At 44.5% G+C, this 21,889-nt stretch overlaps 2 protein-coding genes across 2 annotated transcripts; both read right to left on the bottom strand.

Annotated features, from left to right (window-relative positions):
- Nucleotides 1-6,403: 6,403 nt before the first annotated feature.
- Nucleotides 6,404-13,135, bottom strand: LOC308152629 (neuronal acetylcholine receptor subunit alpha-9-II; the record flags this gene model as incomplete). The annotated part of the gene is made up of 6 exons (XM_080525656.1): nt 13,106-13,135; nt 11,508-11,657; nt 9,904-10,058; nt 8,477-8,657; nt 7,530-7,881; nt 6,404-7,149 (listed from the first exon to the last, which is right to left on the bottom strand). The coding sequence occupies exons 2-6, from the start codon at nt 11,601-11,603 to the stop codon at nt 6,404-6,406; spliced, it is 1,530 nt and encodes a 509-aa protein (XP_080381782.1). The 5' UTR covers nt 11,604-11,657; nt 13,106-13,135.
- Nucleotides 13,136-13,978: 843 nt separating this feature from the next.
- ube2ka (ubiquitin-conjugating enzyme E2Ka) lies at nt 13,979-19,839 on the bottom strand. The gene is made up of 7 exons (XM_080526165.1): nt 19,425-19,839; nt 18,383-18,476; nt 18,042-18,100; nt 17,687-17,769; nt 17,380-17,479; nt 16,016-16,144; nt 13,979-14,913 (listed from the first exon to the last, which is right to left on the bottom strand). Exons 1-7 carry the CDS (start codon nt 19,485-19,487, stop codon nt 14,839-14,841), a joined length of 603 nt encoding a protein of 200 aa, XP_080382291.1. The 5' UTR covers nt 19,488-19,839; the 3' UTR covers nt 13,979-14,838.
- Nucleotides 19,840-21,889: the final 2,050 nt, after the last annotated feature.

Raw genomic sequence — 21,889 nt, 5'->3', positions numbered from 1 at the left:
GTAAAAGTGCTAATTATTCTAAAGGGATTGTAACATCAAGTCCTATGAGCTCAACTAGAATTCACCTTTCCGGTTGAGGTCCTCATCATTGCAGGGGCTCTCCGTACAGCTCCTTGTTGTCGCTGGTCAGGAAGCCAAAGTAGAGGACCTTGTATGCTGGCATCATGGCATGGGTTGCCATGCTGGCATCATAAGCAGACAGCCAGCGATGTGACACAAAGCCCCTTTGAGGGCTGGAGGCTGGGACATTAAGGATCTGACATACCTCTTTGAGGTACATCACCTGACAAAGACCGATTATGAAATAGATTTTGAAGGAAAGACAGACAGACATTCAACACATTCCATTGTTTTAGACTGACAAATTCAGGTCATACAGACACGGACGGAGTTCCCTAGTGTGAGTTCCCTCAAGAGGGCACTTAAGCGCCGTGGTCTCTAATGTGTTTGGCGCTTGTTTACCTGATCTGGAGACCACTGATGGTCTACTTGGAGATCACTGAACAGCTGCTCAAGGTAGTGGTCGAAATGCTCTGCGAACTTCTTTGCCCCGTTGTGGATGTGGTGACAGGAGTCTCCATCTACGTCGAGCAGGGTTGGGACAGTACTGGTGGATCCTTATCTCAAGGCCGGTCTTGCTACCCCTCATAACAGAACATGAATCCATCAGCATGCTCACTAGATGTTTCCATGGGATGTTATTTTGCTTGAAGAACTCGCAGAGCACCCTCTCCAAGGTGGCAGCATTCACCTTTACGACCTCCACAGACCCCAAATGCTCCACCATCACCTTCCTCAAGTCATCGTGGAAGTAGCTGACGAGCATGGAGAGGACCTTCAAAATCAAACCAAATTTAAAGTCAAGGTTAATTTGCCATGCAACATTTTGACTGGGCACACAAACACACACACACAAGCACAAACAACAGAAGTATTTAAATGGCTAGAGTATGAGACCAACCTTTTTGTTGTTGTTTGTTGTACTCTCATCCAAGTTTAAAGAAAAAGGAAATCTCCTCAGGTTGGAGAAGGTCCTTTCAGAGAAGGTCCGCCCTAGTCAAAGTCAAAGACAGATTAATTTGTCACATGCATATTCTAACAAACACAATATAAAGAGAAATGTTGGCTGCTGGCTCCTATGATGTGCTAAAATAATTTGAAAAAACTAGAAATATAAATACCTAGAGTCCTAGACCATGGACCATCTTATATGATGCTGCTATTCTCGACAGCTTCATTCCCTGCAAACCCACTTTGTCCAGGGCAAGAGTCTGCGCAAGCTCCACAATTACTGGAGCAATAGCAAACGGGAGGGAATGTTCTGCTATCACTCCAAGAACCATTGCCTAGAACACAAATTATGCAATTAGTTAAAAGCTACTGTATTTCAGTGTCTTTTATGTTTAAGTGATGATGCTGCCTGTGCTGAACTGGTAAAGTATTCTATGCCTAAATAGTGATGCTGCCTGTGCCGACAAATAGGCCTACACCCACCTCTGCATTTGCTATACGGTTCACAGCAGGTAGTACAGGTGCCTGGCACTGCTGCCTGATTTTTTTCTGGACCCTGGCTTGCAGTTGATGCTGTCTCTCTGCTCTGAAGAAAGGTGCTGGCTATACTGCGTGTTGTGGATATGCCATGCATCTTCTTTTTGTGCACTGTTTTACAATGTACCTGCAGTGCATGGCTGCCCTTGTTTGCGTAGTTAATATCTTTCTGACAGATAATGCACCTTGCCAATCCCTGCTTGTCAATCTTCTTGAACACATCTGCCAGATGGAATGAAAGCTCATGTCCGTTTGTCTCTACCTTAGCTTCTAATTTAAGCCATGACCAGTTCCAGCTGCACTTTATTCCTCTATCTAGTTGTTTGACAACCAGAGCATCTTTCTCTATTAACACACTCATTCTGAAAGAAAAACAATGTTCACAAACTCTTGAGTAACGTTATCTGCATATATACCATATATCTGCCATATATCATACTTCCGTTATATATCGAAAAATATGATGATAAATACATATAAAACGGAGGTATGATATACAGTATATGGCAGTCTCACGCGCCTGTCACGTCTCCACTACATTAGAACTTCGCAACCTGTGAAGTGTTTTCTGGAAGGGTCTCACAGTTTTCATCCTCTCTGTGGATGGCCTGTAGCCACAGATCTCAACACAGCAGCTTTTAGGATATCACCAGTCCTAGCCATCATTTCAGAAGGTAGAAATACTACACTGTGACTCGTAATGTTGTATGTAATGTTAATAAATAATAGGCACAAACTGATGTTGCAAAAGGTCAAAACTATAACTGCATTTACATCCCTGTGTTTAAATGAGTCCTCTTGCTCTTCTATATTTGACCTACTCCACATTTTCATAGCCTTATCGTAACATGTATTCTTACCAGTAGCAGCTAGTCAAAACCATATAATTTACTGCTTTTTATAAAGCGATAAAAGTAATATTGAGCAGAATTAAGTTCAGCCTACTGGTCCGGCCCTCCACAATAGTTTCTCATGTGGCCCATTGTGAAAATTAATTGCCCACCCCTGTGCTAATAGTTAACTACGAACATCTAACTGCACATCACAACATGCTGATAGAACATCAACATGCTAAAAACACAGAACTAACTACACATAATTAGATGATCACACAGTCCTTGCTTTTGAACACGTCCTAAAATGTACGTTTGTTTACAAGCCATGTATCACTTACCAGTAGCCTATGGCAGATGAGACAGTGAATCCAATTCACAAATTCTAAGTATTTAATGATCCTAAAACTGCTGTTTGTTAGCCTATATGGAGTGGGCTCTTGAACACAAAAAAAGAGAAAAAAAGAAGCTTTTTGCTCTTTTGCGCGACTTGAGAATTGCCGACATGGGGCCCTTTTCACTAGGCCATGTCACAAATTTGAAAAAAATATTCAGAAACTTTTTTTTTAGGACTTTTATTCTGAAACCTTTTTTTTTAGGACTTTTATTCTGAAACCTTTTTTTGGGGGGGGGATGCAAGGACCTATGGAGATGTTGTAGTTGATCCCAAAGTCTATTCAAACCCAGGCAGCGAGACCAGCAGGAAAACACAACTAGATCTTCTATATTTCTAACTGGATAGTACTTCGTTTCCAATCATAGTTAGCTAGATTACTTACTTAGCTAGCTTACCTTTACTTATCAAATGTACATTTTGTGATATAAACGCAGTGCACACACACCGACAATGCATGTCTAGCATCGGCACAGCACATCGCCATAATAGCGATGTTTTTGTTATGCTTGTTGTAAATAAAAGTTCTATGATGCATTGAAATGACATTAAACTAAGATAATAAGATGGTTATCATAATTTTTCAAATCTTTATTAATAAGTTATTACAGAAACAGTAAGTGACATTTTCCGAGAGCGAAATCTGTTGTGGATGACGATGTTGTGACGATTTCCATTGACCATTCAACGGTCTGCAGCGTCACACGTCACACACAGCCTGGCAAGAAGTACCTCTCGCTACCCCTCTGAAACGAGAACTAAAACGGCCTGGCTTGGTTGGCAGTGGAGAAAGCAAAACAAACCGGGCTCACGCGGTACGGCACGGGTCGGCACGATAGTGGAAAAGCGCCATAACATAGTCACGCACGCACATACGTAAATTGAAAATAAAATTGTCGCCTTCAAAATAAAAGCAATGCAATTGTACTGGACGCATTGCCTACACTTATTTACATGTTATTGCTATTATTATGAAAAAACGTTTATTTTTATTTTATTTACCTCACACAGGGCCGGCCAGGGACAGCCATAGGGCCACATGCGGCCCGGGGGCCGTACAATGCCTAGGACTGTATTAGCAGCTGTTTTGCTTGTGTTTTGATTGAGAGGGTGTTTCTCCGCTATTTGGTTTGAGGTGGAACAACATTCAAATAAGCATCTTCTTCAACTTTTTTCTGATTTCAATGTACGACACGCCATTTGAAAGCTTACAATCTGCACTTTCACAATCTGGAATTCTTTAAAATGACCATGACCACCAAATGACCACTAGAGGACTTTTTAACCAGATACTGTTACATTTGGTACACGCAGTTTTCTGCACTCGATTTCACCCAAAAGGGGGGCGTGGTTGTTATGATGACAGGGGGTGATGTATGACTGCTGAATGAAAAAAAATGCATTCTTCAAATGTTCTAATTTCACAGTCAACATAAAAAAAATATAAACAATTTTTAGGCAGTTTTATGGGTGGTTCCACATCAGGTCCTTTGGAAGTATTTCCCAGCACATTTCCCTGCGCTCTCTCTCATCTATCCTGGCTCCTGTCCCTCCGCCCCATCCCAGACTTCAAACCATGGCAACAGTGGGCAAGATCTGAAAATCGAAACAATTTTTATTGACTTCATTTCAGTCGCTTAATCCATAATGAATGTGTAAAAGTTCTAATTAATAGGCTAAGCAATTAATTAGTTATAGCAGCAGGTCTTTAATGAATGTCATCAGCCCTCGGGCCCTCAAGCCTAAAACTAGGCCTAAAGGTCACCTCATAACTACGGAGAATATCTGACACATAAAAAACAGATAAATTGAAACATTTCTTTTTTCCCTATCACAATAATCCTCCATGCAGACAGACATCAGGTGATAGACCCTCATTCTTCAGTGAAATAAAAATTCCCTGGCAATCACCAGCAGTCTACCGCTCTCGTCTTTGCAAATGACACGTTTCCCATTTCTATTCGACTCATGGGGTGATTACAGTATCCGTCACCCCGGCGGCTCAATGCGCGCTGATGGGATGCGGTGCAGGCTTTCCCCAGCGCGAAACCGTGTGATATGTTCACTCAGAAGCATCATGCCTTCAGCATGACAATCACTTTCTGGTAGACGATAAGAAATGATGACTGCTTTTTGAACCCCCTGTGGAGGTGGGTATCACAAGACACCAGCAGCCATACTTTTGTAGAGAGATCGTCGATGAATAACTAAATCATTTTTCAATTGCAGCCTTCCTCAGGTTCTTCTAGACCACTATTACATATATATGCCAGTTGGTTATGATGGGGACAAAACTGCCTGACGGCCCACTGGAAGTCTGAAACAACAATGATCAAATAAACCTTCAACTACAACATTTGTATACTGCCTTTTTTTGGAGGGGGGGGGGGGTCTTTTTGAAATGTGTGTAGCCTATCAAGTGTTGTGGGAGGTTTGTGAAGACTTCTCTAACTGTGCCCTCCAACTATGTTGGCTGTAAGAGACGGTCCTGTTCCGGTAAGAATAAGTGGTGACTGCCCTCTGGTGGATATACTAGGCACTGCAGTGACAATATTTTGTAAATGAGCTTAGGGAGAATCATGGCAATCAATGGTTAATTGAATCTGTAAACCCCACTCTAAACTGACATGAAATAGGTGAGAGAGAAACATATATATATATATAGAGAGAGAAGATCCACCCACGGCTGTTACTTACACTGAGACATAGATGGCGAAATACTTTTTCATTTTAGTGGCACGCCGTCTTTCTGGGTTGCAGAGGAAAGTGTGGAGGTCACACATACACATTACTTCCAGTGTTCAAGGTAATGGGCTTGGAAGTGGGCAAACTCATTGTGTTCCATTATTCATGCTCCATATTAACTTACATCTTTGCAGCCCTGGTCCTAGTTTGAAAACAAAGCTTGGTCATTAACTATTCACCGGATGATTTTAAGCAGAAAAATAATTCCAGGTCTGTGGATCCGTAGTGAGGCCTTTGTGCCCCTGGCGTCTGATTTCAGATGGTGAATAAGACATGGGCTGGTTCCACTGGCCATATTTACCCCTCTCATTTGAACCTAACAGGGGATCAGTTTCTCAGCTGTCAAGAGGACAGATGAGCGACAGCACAGGTAATGATCAGTATGCTTACTGTTCGCTCACACGCACACTTTGTATACTTCCAAATGGAGACACTTTGGCTAGGTTTGTCAAGGTTTGACTTTTGAAAAAAATATCACACACAGGGTTTGGTATCAAATGTATTTCTGTGGGCAGATGAAACTGGATTGACACACTTCAGTAAATATGATGACTAGGATAATAAGAACATATAATGATCATAAGATCATGATAACAAATTAAGTACTGGTGCTTGATACATGTTTATACAAGGTTATATAAATGACATTCTGTTCAGTACAAGTTCAATATATGGTAAAGAGCCCTTTGAGTTCTGATTTGCTCCAAAACTGAAAGTGCTGGAGAACAACATAGATGTGTAGCAAAACAGCAAAATAGGTAATTAATGACACTATTTCAATCTCGCCAATAAGCCATACTTGTTGTAATTATGGATAACTTGATAAACAAACAAAAATGAAGAGTCCCATTCGTGACAATAGGTGAGTAATGTTCCAGTGTTGTCATGGCGCTTTGCCAATAATAAGAATACTCATGAGGAAGACCATGACGAAGAAGATCCACATGAAGAACCTGTCCATCACCTTGGCAACCCTCTTCCATTCTGCCCCCTTGGCGGCGGTTGCCCTCTGCTCCCGAAAGCAGTTGGCAATGTACTCCACGTTCCGTACCAGCTTGGATTCCACGCCTGGGATGCCGTTGCCATGACAACAGAACACACAGCCGCCGAAGGTCACAGTGGCCACCGCAGCTGCCTTTTGGTCCTCCGGGCAGCAGGGCGGCGCCTCCTTAGAGCAGTCGCTCAGGGGGAAGTTCCCATTGGTCTCAAAGCCCTCGTACTTCCCAGGTGGGGAGTGAGAGAGAGAGCTGGGGAGGTAGGTCTTCTCGTCTCTGGTGATGTGGTGCTGGGGTCTGGCTCTCGGGTGGCGTTGGGGTTTAGGGGTTTGGGGTCTGGGATGCTTGTAGCAGTACTCCTGCTCTTGCCTGTTGGGGCCCCCATGTTTACCGTTGGTGTGTGTGCTGAAGTTTGGGTAGTCAAAATCGTCCCGAGACTCGGACGAGGACGCAGAGGCACAGTTCTCACCTACGTCGTAAACGAAGAAGATCTTGGACATGTAGTCGATAATGAGGACTTTGGCCCATTGGGGGACCGGTTTAGCTTCGGCGCCGCAGAAATGGATGTTCATGATGAAGATCGTGAGAGCCGTGGAGGCTGTGATCATAGTCATAGTAGCTATGTAGTACTTCCCTGTGTGAGAGGCAGGAGAGAGGAAAGTGAGTGTTATAATGGGTTTCTGCACTCTGTGTGTGTGTGTGTGTGTGTGTGTGTGTGTGTGTGTGTGTGCGTGCGTGCGAAGCACATTGTATTGTAGTGAGTTCATACAGTACGTCCCTCAACAGGGGGGTCATCAACCCTAATCATTAACACACACACCCTCTCTCGCTGTGTCTAGTACATGCACACACACACTTACACACACGCTCACACGCACGCACACACATACACACACTCACCGATAGTTAAGTTAATTCTAATTAAGTTGCGCACGCACGCACGCACGCACACACACACACACACACACACGCACACACACGCACACACACGCGCACACACACGCACACACTCACCGATAAGCGGCACGCTCTCGGACGGCGGCATGCTCTCGGCCACCATCAGCTGGAAGACGGTGAGCGCCAGCAGCACGGTGACGCCCAGGGACACCTTCTCCCCGGAGTCGGCCGGCAGGTAGAAGCCCAGCGGGGCCAGGAAGGAGATGAGGAAGCAGGGCAGCAGGAGGTTGAAGATGTAGAAGGAGGAGCGGCGCTGCAGCAGCACGGTGTAGGTGATGTCGGGGTAGGGGTCGGAGCAGCAGCCGTACATGATCACGCTCTTGGTGGCCAGCATGCCGTGACACTCCCACTCCACGTTCTCCACGAAGTCGGACAGGTCCCCGCTGTCCATGCCCATGGATATGTCCACCTGGAGGGGGGGGGGGGGGGGGGGGGGGGGGGGAGGGGGTTGTGTCATAGTGATACACTGTTTTTTGGGGGGGGAGTTTGTACCACGTCCCAGGGATTGTGTGGGAAGTGTGGTGAAAGTTATGTTCAATCGCGGTGGGTTCTTTTACAACAATGATTACGTAACAGAGGGCGTTTGACTTCTGTGTGTGCCTGCCCACATACACACACGCACACACGTGCACACACACACACACACACACACACACACACACGCACACAGACACGCAGGTACACACACACACACACATGTTAACACATACACAAACCCACACACTCAAAAGAGACTGCATCTCTAATGGCAGGATGACATCACCACCCAGAAGGAAGAGTGCGTTTGCCTGTAGTGAGGCTGTAAAATCGTGCGTGTGTGTGTGTGTTGTCTCTCTTTCAGGTTGACCAGCCTTTGTCACACTCCGCTGACACAGGGTATACATCCCTGTTCATGATACAAGCCGTCAATAAAACGCCCAACGCCTTTTATTCTTCATTCATCAACAGTCCAAGACCCTCCTATAGTTGCACGTTTGGTCCATCAGCCTTCGACCCAGGCTCACCTGGTTGCCGTTGTATGTCCAGGAGCCGAATGTGAGGTTACACTGCTGGCTGTCGAAGGGGAAATAGGAGACGTCCACCACGCAAGAGCTCTTGGTGATGGCAGGAGCGTCCCACGTGATCTCCCCGTTGTAGCGCAGCACCACGTTAGTGTCCATGGGCCCTGAGAAGTCATCGTCCGCCCTGAGGAGGAGAGGGAAACGTATGCACATGATACGGTACATACTGTAGAGTTGCACGTGAACACTTCATTGTATACTTTACTTATGATATATACGGTAGGTCACATACTCAGAAGACAGAACAAATCAATCAATCAGAAAGCAGGCTGTAACACCCCGACACCAGGTGGTGAGAATGGGCTCTAAGATCTCCGCCCCTCTAACCCTTAACAAAGGTGCCCCCCAAGGCTGCGTCTTGAGTCATCTCCTTTACTCCCTGTACACCCACGACTGCGTGGCCACACACAGCTTCACCTCAGTAATTACATTCGCTGATGACACAACAGTGATTGGCCTGATCAACGGTTAGCCATAGAGAGGGTCAGCAGTTTTAAGTTCCTTGGTGTCCATCTCTGATGACCTCACCGGGGACATGCATACCAAACAGGTGGTGAAAAGGGCACAGAAGCGCCTATTTCACCTCAGACGGTTAAAGAAGTTTGGCATGGGGTGGAAGACCCTGCGGGCCTTCTACAGAGGCACTACCGAGAGTATTATTGACTGGGTGCATCACTGCCTGGCATAGCAACTGCACTGCCCTCAACCACAATGCGCTACAGAGGGTGGTACGGACAGCCGAGCGCATCACCGGATGTAAGCTTTCCTCCATCCAGGACATAAGACATAAGCCCGAAGGATCATCAAAGACCCCAGCCATCCCAATCACAGCCTGTTCGAACCGATGCCGTCCAAAAGACGAGGCCTCTTCCGGAGCCTCATGGCCAAGACTCAGAGACTAACAAACAGCTACTTCCCCCAGGCGATCAGGCTCTTGAACAAGCCCACTGTAATCAATTGACTATCTTCCCCTAGCTCACCCCACGTACATGGACTACAGTAACCCTAAGCTCAAGCCACCTTACTACTGTGAACTCTCTATTATCACTAGCGGCACCACTAGTGTAACCTGTCTTGTTTTACTTATCTTGTACTATGCCTATTATTTTTTGTCACTTGTGTCTTGTACTACTGACACTTTTTGTCTTTAATTATGCTTGATTTATTATGCTCTATGTCTTGTACTTACGATATGTACCCATGGGATCCTGCATGATCGTTACCTTACGTACAGCACTTGCGTGGATTACAATGTGACTACTATGGTAGAGGGTCTACTCTACTGTATGTATTGTGAAGTGGTACCAATGTTTCCTGTCTAGAAAAAGTACGAGTTGTTGTGGTGTGTGGCTGTGTGACGTACGCCGTACTTGTTATAGAGGACGAGGTCAGGCCGCCAGATGAGGCTGCTGGGGATGCGGATGACCTCCAGGCCGTCGTAGTCCTCCTTGTCCCACCTAAGGTAGGCGTCATGCCAGGTCTGCCGGATCCACAGGTAGGCAATCAACACCTGGTTCCTCTCATCCTACACACACACAAACACACACATACACAGGCATGTGCGCACGTACAGACGCACACGCACGGACACACAAACATACACAGTGATGTAACAAGGATGCAGCTCTCTTTCTCTCTGGGTCACGCACACACACAGCAGCTCATTACCTATAGGCATTACGTAGGGTAGATGAGCCTCAGACCATCAGTCAGACAAACTGAAATCAAGAGCCAGCTGTCAATATCAGGTGGATGTGGAGACAAGCCTGGGGGGGTGGGTGGATTCTGTTGCCAGAACCTGACGCATGGCTTAACCAAAGCAGGGAACTGAGGAGAGTTTTACCCCCACAGGTAACAGGACTCTCAAATATACACACACACACACACACACACACACATATTGACTCACACAGACACAGACACAGACACACATATTGACACACACACACACACACACACACACACACACACACACACAAACACACAGGTGTAATGAGTCTTCATTTCTAAGCCGCAGGATGACTTCATCACAGACAGAGGAGTGAATTAACGTACTCTGAGGCAGTAAAACAGGCGTTTCATCTCTCCCCGGAGTTCACTGGACAGAACACCTTCTCATACTCCCTCGCTCTCTCTCCATTTCTGTCTCTTTCTCTCTCTCTCTCTCTCTTTCTCACAACACACACAGGAATCGACGTTGACTCTTCTGTGAACCTGGACTGACACAGGAGATGGCTGGGTAACTGTAGGCCTGTACAGTAGGAGGTCTGGCCTAATCCATCCATACATGATCGGTGCACTTTGGCAAAGACCCTGTCGATGAACCATAAGTAATGTGCGTAACTCTACTCCATTCTTTTTAGTCTGAGTGTGTGGTCTATTGTAATCTACTGTTGGGGAGGTTGGTGGAGGCAAAAATCGGAGGACAGGCTCACTGCAATGCATGGAATGGCATGAGGAATGGTATCAATCGCACATTTTCATAGCATTCGTCATTCCATTCCATGCAATACAGTGATTCCATCCACTGATTTCTACCTCCTCCAGCCTCCCCTTACTGTAGTCATCCTATCATCCAGGTCCCAGAGGAGTTGTGTTCTGCACTATGCATTTGATCAGGAGGGAATAACCATGAGATAACGTCTTGTCCAATCCTATTTAAAGTGTAAATATCACTTGCCACTTGGTCATCTCTTATTTAACATAATATTTACTTATATATATATATAGACATGGTGACAAGGTGAGCTACAGAGATGACAGACAACATCTCTGAGGTAACGGAGGACCAGGGAATATCAACTTACTTCCTATAGGAAAATAACAAATACATTTGACTAAGTAAGTGAATCATCTTTCCACCAGTCCTAGCAGGAAAATTAATCTTCCTCATTCCTTCATTTGACCAGAGGTTGTTGATATTCCCTGGACCTCCGTTACCTCAGAGATGTTGTCTGTCATCTCTGTAGCTCACCATGTCTTTGATCTGGGAGAGGGTGATCTGCAGGGTGACGTTGAGGGCGGCGTCCGTGTCCTCTACCGGCCGCAGGGCGTTGGAGTAGTTCTCCATCAGGTCGTTCAGAAGCTTCTGAGCAAACCGGCCCTGGGCTGAGTGGGCCACTGTAGGAGGATAACATGGTTGTTTACATTGAAGTAGGATGAAGTTGCCCCTAGTAACTGATCTAGGGTCAGTTTCAGCCATTTGTTTTTTACCACCTCATAGCAGTAGGATTTGGCGAGGGTAAGCTAATCATTGATCTGTGTCCACTATGGGCAACTTCTACCTAAAATCCAAATCGACTCCTCACCTCTAATCTTATTTATGCAGATCTGAAAAGATTGCATAAAGTGTATTCCATTACTGTACACATTTCACCTTTCTAGTTAGAGCTATTACCACACATACACCTATCCAACTCAGCCAACTCATACCTGTTCAAACTTCAGAGTTGTTATAAGAGTCGACTTGGATTGGGGCAATGCAGTCAGAAAGAGGGGTGCAAGTTTCGGACCACCTGCAACCTTACTGTGGGAGGACCTTGTTTGGGAAAGGTGACTTGAGTGGTGAGAGATGTGTCTTTTAGATCGGGTTGGTCAAGGCGCAAGCCGCGTAAATTCAATGCGTAAAAGCACAGCTGAACTAAATGCAGACGAATGTTATTCATAAAAACAATGAACTTCCATTGACAATGTTTGGATATTAAGATAAGACAACATTTGCAAATGCAAAATGACAAGAAAGAAAGCAAGCTCGGTACAGGCTTTTATCAATAAACTTTAACGTAATACGCAGCATATAGCCTACTGTGCATTTGGCTTACCTTCAAGCAACAGCATCGCAAAGAACACAACTAGGACCTTCTTGGGCATTTTCGACGAATCGGTACAACAGGAAACAATAGGATGTTTGAGCAACATAGATTAGTGCTCCTGGGTTTAATTCCCATCTGGTTTACATGACGCCCGTTCAACCCCAATTGAACTCAATAGCTGATAGCAGCGCGCTGTTTCCGTCCGTCCTCCTCACGGTGAGGTATAGCTCTTACTGCTTGGCAGGGGAGGATGCATGTCCGCTCAGACACGGAATCGGACCCTGGCTATCACGTAGCACGCGCACACCAAGGGAAACCAGATGCCCACGGACCATCGGCTCAACGCACACTGGGGGTATTCAGCTGTCAATCACACACGCCTGGCAGGTGGGCGCGCGGGCCGGTGATGCGGGGAGGAGATGGAGAAGATAGAAGATATCTTAATAAAGGCCCAATGTATGGACCAATGAGTAGTTTATTGTTCAAATGTAATGTCATGAATATCAGGTTTAGCATCATCACAAATGACAAATAGTTAATTCCACTGCCCAGTTCAAGAGAAGAGTGCCATGGTGCCAGGTGGTAGCGGTGGCCCCATGAGAGTAGTGGTCCTGAGGGAACCTTTACTGAGTGTGATTAGGCTGGCTAGGTCTGCCTGCAGCTCTGTAGCAGGTGTTGCAGTGCAGCAGGGGAATCTGTGTGGGGCCACAAGAGGGCCGCACAGGAACACCTTAGATAACTCTCTCTGTCTCTCTCTCACACACACACACACACACACACACACACACACACACACGTATGTACACACACCCGTGTTATCTTGTGAAAGGCCTCTTCTCAAGTGCAAGTATGCAGAGTGCAATATGGTGCCCAGAGCCATGCCAGGTTCTCTCCTGTGATAAAGATGGAATTCTTGGAGAGGTTGACTCTAGCACAACGTGTTACAGCACCTGCCATCTGTCCAGTTTCAGCATATCTCTCCTCGCCTCACTGGACAAACAACACACTCTGCAGTATTCATCAAAGATCAACTGAGCAATATATGAACCATATATTGGACAATTACATCGTCTGGATAAATTGGGGTGTTACCGACTGCAATACTGCCGTGTCTACACGTAGCCTACAAATGCACATGTTGGCAGCATGCTTACACACACGCACAATTCATCTTCTGAATTAATTTGCTTGTTCTACTTCGACCAACGATGTAATTCCCTTTGGATTGCGTTTCCCCCAGCCTCGTAAATTTAGCTCCTCATTCTAGATCCACACACACACACACACACAGCAAGGGACAACCTTATTGCAGACGGGTACAAACTAATGTTGCCGCAGTCCTTTTATGCTTACGTATATTCAATATTCAGGTGCACTGTCTGGCTGTGCAAGATAAGGCACAGACAATTTCAAACAAACATACAATCTTTAACGGTAGCTCTGTACTTCCATAATTTCTTTGTAAATAAATTAAATAATGATAAAGTGATGAAAAGAAACAACAAGTTCTTAAATGTAGATTAATTTACACAGACTTTAATAGCTTTATTTACAGATGAATTCTTTTGACATAGTTTTTTCTCTGTTGGCGTAGTTCAGTGGATGCAATATTTTTCAAACCTTTTAGTTTTTTCTTCCAGTCTCAATTAGCTTGAGTCGCATTATCTGTGAACAGTGACCTTGAGTGTTTCCATTATTGTTTTCATTCTTTTTAAAAAGAGGAATCCAAATGTATTCCTGTAGGAGGCGAGAACCAAATAAAATTAAAAAAGTGTGTGTGTGTGTGTGGGGGGGTGAGATGATGAGGGTAGCCATGAAGAGGATGAGGGAGAGGGGGGTGGGGTTACCTGCTGATGGGGGTGAGGTTCTCGGTAGGTAAGATAGTCAAACAGGTGACACCTGGGTATGAGTGTTGCTACTGCAAGAAAAGGTCAGCGATGTAGTAAGTGCTAAAAAGGTGGTGAAAAGGGGGGGGGGGGTGGCTACGTTCAAACATCCTTAGATGACTACTTTACTGTCTTCCTCAGCTCACCACCGGGTACTATTCAGACCCAGCCAGAGAGTTGGGAGAATGTAGGTAGGCCATGGATGAGGGTGGAAGAATGGCACTTGACTCAATGGATAGGGGTCAGAAATGTTCTTGAGGTTTTGAGTGGAATGTTGAATGACTGGGAGTGAAGGGAGGGGCTGGAGCCCAGGAGCCCCCGGACAGCAGAAGAGTGTGGTGCAGAACAGAGGGGGTTAAAAAGAGAGGGGAGAGGGGGGCGCCTGACAGGTGGAAAAGAAGGGATTGAGCAAAGGTGTGTACAGTAGGTGAGGGTCCATGGAACAGAGAGAGCACCGCACATCAGAAAGGAGGGCTTTAGACAAAGGGAGAGAGAGGGTGTGCGTGTGTGTGTGTGTGTGTGTGTGTGTTGGGGGGACCAGATGGAGACCAGGGGGAGGGTGTGGAGTGAGGGGGTGTAATGGGTGGTTTGGGACAGGTGTTGAGACTCAGTTACTGAGCAATAGCTCTGTCGCTGTCTCCACATCCCAGGATTTCGACGACAACGCCACTATTACTGCATTCTGTGAAGAGAGAGAGAGAGAGAGAGAGAGAGAGAGAGAGAGAGAGAGAGAGAGAGAGAGAGAGAGAGAGAGAGAGAGAGAGAGAGAGAGAGAGAGAGAGAGAGAGAGAGAGAGAGAGAGAGAGAGAGAGAGAGAGAGAGAGAGAGAGAGAGAGAGAGAGAGAGAGAGAGAGAGAGAGAGAGAGAGAGAGAGAGAGCGAGAGAGCGAGAGAGAGAAGGATTGTGGTTACTCATCAATCACTGTTTATTATCTTGCCATTACAAAAACTAATGGAAAGGACCGGTTAACAACAGCCGTAAACATGCATCTTAGATTTAATTGGGGAATCAGACTGAATGAAATTGATTAAAACATTTCAGAGGTGACTATTTTAAAGTGTCTGGGCCTAGACACTGGATATAATATCTCATCAATAATAATCCAGTCATATCCCATACTAAGTGGAAATAACGTGACCATTGAGACAGTAGTTAAAGCTGCAATGTACGTGAAGTGAACCAAACAACACAGTGTTTCCCTTTAGTAAAGGTAATACAGAGACAGTTTGGCAACGTGACTGCCCTCAACTGATGGTTTTCATATGGAAATAGCCTCATAAGGTTACCTTTGCGGTGCATCTCTGTCTCGGCTCAGTTCAGTCCAGGAGGACGTTTGTGAAATCAAAAGAGTAGAGACAGGGAGGGCACAGTGTGCTGCAAAAACCTCACTACAATTTCACAATACAACTAATCTTCTGAGGGCAGTCATAGCTTAACTGTCCCTCCTAAAGACATCATCATCCCCAATACCCGCCAGTACAGTTTCTACAAAAAATCATTGTCACTTTGTGACTAATGGCCCCTGGTCCTAGCATAGATTTATTTTTCTTATGATGACTGATGGATAGATGATTCACTTACTTAGACACGTGTATTTGTTCTAAGTCGCTTTGGATAAAGGTGTCTGCTAAATGGCAAAAATAAAATAATAACGGTCTGTCTGGTTGCTTTTACTAATGCGATACACCGTGTTTTATGTACTGTTTTCCTCCCTCAGTGGGACAACATCAAATTAGCTGTTTCACCGTTCATAGCTGGCGTTAAGTGTTGGGGGGACGACTCACTTTGTCGAAGCCCATGGCACACAGTTTGTCTATTTTGCGGGTGTACTCTGGACTGGATACGGGAGCGCCGCCGTACACGTGAGACCAGAGTCTGGCCGTCTGTTTGAACATCTCTGGGTTCTGCTTATACTGAGAGAGAGGGCGGAGGGGGGGGGAGTGTGAGAGAGAGAGAGAGAGAGAGAGAGAGAGAGAGAGAGAGAGAGAGAGAGAGAGAGAGAGAGAGAGAGAGAGAGAGAGAGACAGACACAACACAAACACCACAATCATGAACTCAGAGGGCAAGATGACAGCTGTATAGAAATCTAACAGTAAAGCCTTCCCACTACAGATATACAGTGGGGGAAGTAAGTATTGGACACATCAACATCTTGTCCAGTAAATGTATTTCCAATTAGGCTATTCCAGTGAAATTTGCACCAGACTTTGGTATTACAATCCAGACAAAAAATCTTAACATTAAAGTCCCTGTCAATAAAGTTATGTGTAATAAAGTAGAATGAAACAGGAAAAAAGTATTTAACACACTAACTGAAATTAATTCAATACTTAGTGGAGAAGCCTTTGTTTGTAATGACAACTTCAAGGCACTTTCTGTATGAAGTAACTAATTGCCCACAGTATTCAGGTGTGATTTTGGCCCATTCCTCTACACAGAGGTCCGTGGCTCTTTGTCTACTCTTCTAAGTATCCTTCTGACTCCCTGATCAGAAATCTTGCGAAGAGCTCCTGTGCCTGGCTGGTTGATGGTGGAGTGATGTTGCTTCCATTTACGGATAATGCCCCCTAATGGTGCTTATGGAAGATTCAGAAGTTTTGAAATACGTCTGTAGCCAATTCCATTTTCATGTTTTGCAACAATCTGGTTGCGAAGGTCTTGAGACAGCTCTTTGCTTTTACCCATCATTAGATGTTTGTTGTGTGGCACCTTGGTAACAAAAAAAACCTCTTATAGCCCATCAATATATTCTAACCCAGCTGACATTAATTAGCACAGACTGGAAGTAGAGTTGCCTCCTAATTAGTTCTATTTTCTAACTTTAACTTTAGTTTAAGTAACTTTTTCTTAGTGTTCAATAGTTTTTTCCTGTTTCATTCCACTTTATTACACATAACTTTATTTACATATGGATATGTTTAGATTTTTTGGTCTGGATTGTTTGAGTTAATACTCTGGTGCAACTTTCAGTTGAATAGGCTCATTGGAAATACATTTACTGGACAAAATGTTGATGTGTTCAATACTTATTTCCCCCACTGTATCTATGTAGTCACAAATGACAAAGCATTCAAACAATCCACAATTCAAAACAGATTAATAAGCATATTCATGGAATGCATTATTTTTCTCTCCCTCACACACACACCTGATTGGCCACCACAGCATCCTGGGGGTCGTCTGGTTCAGCCGCTGCCAATAAGGCTTGTAGTGACAGTAGCACTGTCCGCAGTGTCATGGCTGCCGCCCTAAGAGACACACACAGGACAGGTCAATCCAACATTTGGTCAAACCAAATTGGCCCATGTGGGAGATTCCAAAATATTACTTTCATCCAATTAGTCCCCCTCACGGCAGTAGTATCAAAGAGTTGGTGAGAGACATCGTCAGGGTATTGGGACTTTAGCTGACTGGATCAGAGTGAGGGAGACTGGGAGCAGGAAGTAGTCACTCACCACTGGTCTTTGAGGATGTCCAGACATATTGCACCTGTGACCGAGCTGATGTTAGGATGCCAGATCTTAGTGATAAACCGCACCTGGGGGAGAGGTGACATCGGCGGTGAGGAAATTAGATTAGATTCAACTTTATTGTCATTGCAGAGTACAAGTACCAGACAATGAGATGCAGTTTAGCATCTAAACAGAAATGCAAATAGTGATATAAAACATGATAATGATAGTGATAGGTACAGGTAGTATGGCATGATGAATCAACAAGTGACCCAGCATTGTTTCAGGCTAACAGAATTTCCCAGAGTGAATGTTACAGTGGTCAGAGACAAAACACCAGAAGGTGATAAGCACCTACCTTGGGGGGATTGAATGGATACGTCTCTGGAATCTTTATTTCTAGTTGAAATCTACCACCTTTAAATGATAAGTAAAGGAAGCAAATAGTTATGATGGTGAAAGATCCCAACATATGCAAGGAACTATCACACAAAATCCAACGCTAGTTAACCAAAGACAGGACATTATAGTTTAGCAGCCCACACACTCATTTGCAAGAATGCATAAACAACTGCCTGACTGTTACATCAATCCTCTTTGCTGCTGCATGGCTCGCCCACTTAAGGCCAACTGCTTTGACTCGTGCTCGAGCTGTAGTGTAGGCAGACTAGAGTCCACTCCAGTAGGCTCGCATCTCACCTTCATATGGCGTGTCGGGTGGTCCTGCAATCTCCCCCTTCAGCTCTGTGAAGTTCTCATCCACCAAGTCCACCTTTATCTGGTTTTTGCTCGTCTGCCAGAGAGAGGAGAAAGGACAGAGGCTATATTTAGATTTTCTTCCAAGACCACAGGTTCATACATATTGAGGGAGGAGGAGGATCGTCCTTTTACTACAGAAACTTTGTTCACCACAGTAACAGAACAGAGAGTTGATGCACTGGGCAGTGGGCACAGAGATGATGGAATAGTTCTAAACTAGATCTATGGTACCGTACTTGGTCATCCCACTGTCAATGTCAACTAAACAGTCTCCAACATTCCGCTTTGAAATACTCCCATGCTCACATCTGTGTAGAGACAATGCATGTCATCATGGGTCGTAGTATAATCACCTGCCACAGGACAAACGTGTAGAAATGTTGCGCTTTGCTTTCGAACTAAAAACCTGCCAATGCGGCAGAAGCTGACACCCCTGTGGGGGGACAGACACACGGCACACTGACACAGCGGACTGGGGTGGGATGGATACATCTCACAGCAACCAGCAAACTAATTCGTTAGAAGAAAAAAAAGCCTATTCTGCAAAAGTCCAAATCTCCTATCCGTTTAGCCTAGTCATTCATTGATTTCATAACCCTGGCCTACCTAATCCATCGATAGACTCGCTAAAGTTATGCTAACGTAAACTAGCTACCTTCTGGCAACCTGGCTGGCTGGGGATTTCCAAATAGCTACGCTAGCGTTGCTGCCAACACAACACAGCCAGTTAGCAAAACAGTGACAGCTAGATAGCTTATACACTGGCAAGCATCATTCCCTGTGTCTTCTTTCAAGTAATTGGCGAAATACAAAGACTTAGCTAACATGTATTGTGTGACTATAATGTGCCTAAAAGCAAAACATCACTCATTTCATAGAACCAAAATAACACGGGAGACAATCGTTCCACCAACACTTAGCTTAGCTAGCTCTAGCTAGCTACCTAGCATTCACGGTCGATTGAAGAAAATAAACAACCAACCTCTTCACTTTTAAGAACCTCTTTGAATTCCCGTTTTATCCGCTGAACAGCGATGTTGGCCATGATGATCTCGCCGTTGTTCTGTCGGAGGAGGACAAGAGTATCCTCTATGCTGAGGCCTCGCGTTCAGCCCAGTCCTTAGCTAGCTTAGCTGCCCAGCTAACGCACTATCCCTCTCTCGCACTTTCGCTCTCCGTAAAGGTCTCTGTCTCTGTCACTTTGGCTCGGCGCAACAATAACAGTCGCACGATAGGTAAGCTAACAGCTAGCTAAACACTGTTAAGCGCTGTGTCAACGAGAGCCCTTATCCGCACCGAGGTTACAAGAGACAATGTTACAAACGAGCTGAGAGACAATGTATCGTTTCTCGTCAAATTGTCAGAATGTGAACGGTGGACAATCGGCGGTCCTGCCTGGAAACATTTTAGTCCCACTGCTGCATGCGAGCTGAAATACGGGTCATGTGATTTCACACCATCACTGCTGCTACCCTGAAAACTGCTTGCCCATTGGTTGATCCGTATTTGGAGTTGATTTAATACAATTGCGACATGAATCTTGTCTATATAGATATGCTTTATGGGGCATGATTTTTAATTCGAGATATGTCCAGAATTCCTCTAGTCCCCTGGTTTTGTGAGGGGAAACGCATATTAGGATGGGATGGGAACCAGGTCAAAGTTTTACTCTCTGATCCAATAAAAACACTCCCTACGGGGGATTAGTGGTTTTATGTCCCTATATACCCTAGAAAACAGATGCCACTGGGCCAAATTACTACATCTGATATTATTGGAATCATCTCTCAATAATCCATAATATTTCTCGTTGATTATATTTATTATTTAACCGTAGCCCTATATTATATGTCAGGATACCCACTATTGTACCTCTCGAGTCATGGGACTCTATACAACACATTTAATCATAAATAGGCAATTTTCTGATGCCTATATTCTGTGTACAAAAGTTAACCCACTCCCTTTCTCTTGAGTGTATTTTCTAACTATAATTTATACATTGCTTTATTCAACACAAAATCACATTGTGGGCCTATGCATGCATCAGACACAATGGCCCAATAGCACTCAAAAATAACTTGCTCAGTGAAACATACTGTATATTCAATCACTTCACCTCGGGAAAGGGTGGAATGTGTCCAATGAATAATGATGGGCCTATATTAGCCACAAGGACATGCAATAGGACTTTTAACTTCTTCCCTGGCTTAAACCCATTATTAAACCCATTATTAAACCCATTATTTCCATTCAACAAAACAATGCAGAGCAGGATCAGGATCATGGGGGGAATGAATCCACCTGCTCCTTTCTTCGTTCAGACATTCTGCCTTGTGTTACCAAATGTGATGCAGGCCTAACTTTCTTAAAATGTAATTACTATAGTCCTTATCTTTGTGAAGTCTCTCTCTAAAAAAACGACCTCTTAATATTAATAATGAATCATTCATACCAATACGAAATCAGAAGAATACTTTCTTCAGGGTTTATTTGTTCATTCACAGGCACACTGCCTTTTAGAATATCAATGAATAGCACAATGCAGTATGTTCTCCATTGAAATGGTTCATCCCCATGATGTATCTTCATCAGAGGGAAAATGTATCTGTCTTGCTACCATTAACAATCATGACTGAAACAAGACTGAGCATAATCTCAGTAGGTAATAAAGCAACATAAAACAACATATTATTCTAACAATGTATTTTTCTCAGATTGTATGAGGTCAGCTGAGCAGCTTTCCTATGTTTTCATGGAGGGCCCTGGAGCCTGGGCCAATGTTTTGAACGCTAGAGGGCATCAGTGTCAACCTTATGGGGTTTTTGGATGCAACCTGTTCGCATCACATGGTAGATATAAGCGATAGTGACAATGAAAGAGGAAACAGTGGCGTGTATTTTATTTAATTTCATATATATATATTTAATATCTATTTATAACACATTATTAAGGTTTCATTTACATAATTAGGCACTATGATATTTACAAAAACTGACGTGTTTCAGCTGTGTTCCAAATTAGCAAAATGGTGCAAATGTTCACAATTTTAACAGTCATATACACAATAAATGAAGTTACATTGGGCTACAGGGAGGAATTGTGATCTTATAGCCTTCAGTCAAGACTCACTATCTATCTAGACTCTTTCGGCAAAATGCAAAGATAGGGAGATAGGGAAAGATAAGATGCAACGATAGGGAGATCATCCCTATGTTCCCCGGGTCCTATGTTCCCCGGGTCCTATGTTCCCCGATTTCTTAGCTCCGCTTCCGAAAAAGGGTTCTATGTTCCCCGCTTCCGAAAAAGGGTCCTATGTTCCCCGCTCCAGGAAAAGGGTCCTATGTTCCCCGGGTCCTATGTTCCCCGCTCCCGAAAAAGGGTCCTATGTTCCCCGCTCCAGCGAGTTAACATGACGTCATAATGCTCCGTGTTGATGAGTGTAAC

Source organism: Nansenia antarctica, assembly GCF_963989245.1.
Source record: "Nansenia antarctica genome assembly, chromosome: 3".
NCBI lineage: Eukaryota > Metazoa > Chordata > Actinopteri > Argentiniformes > Microstomatidae > Nansenia > Nansenia antarctica.
Note: the sequence above shows the minus strand (reverse complement) of the source record. Positions and strands in the feature narration are given on the sequence as shown.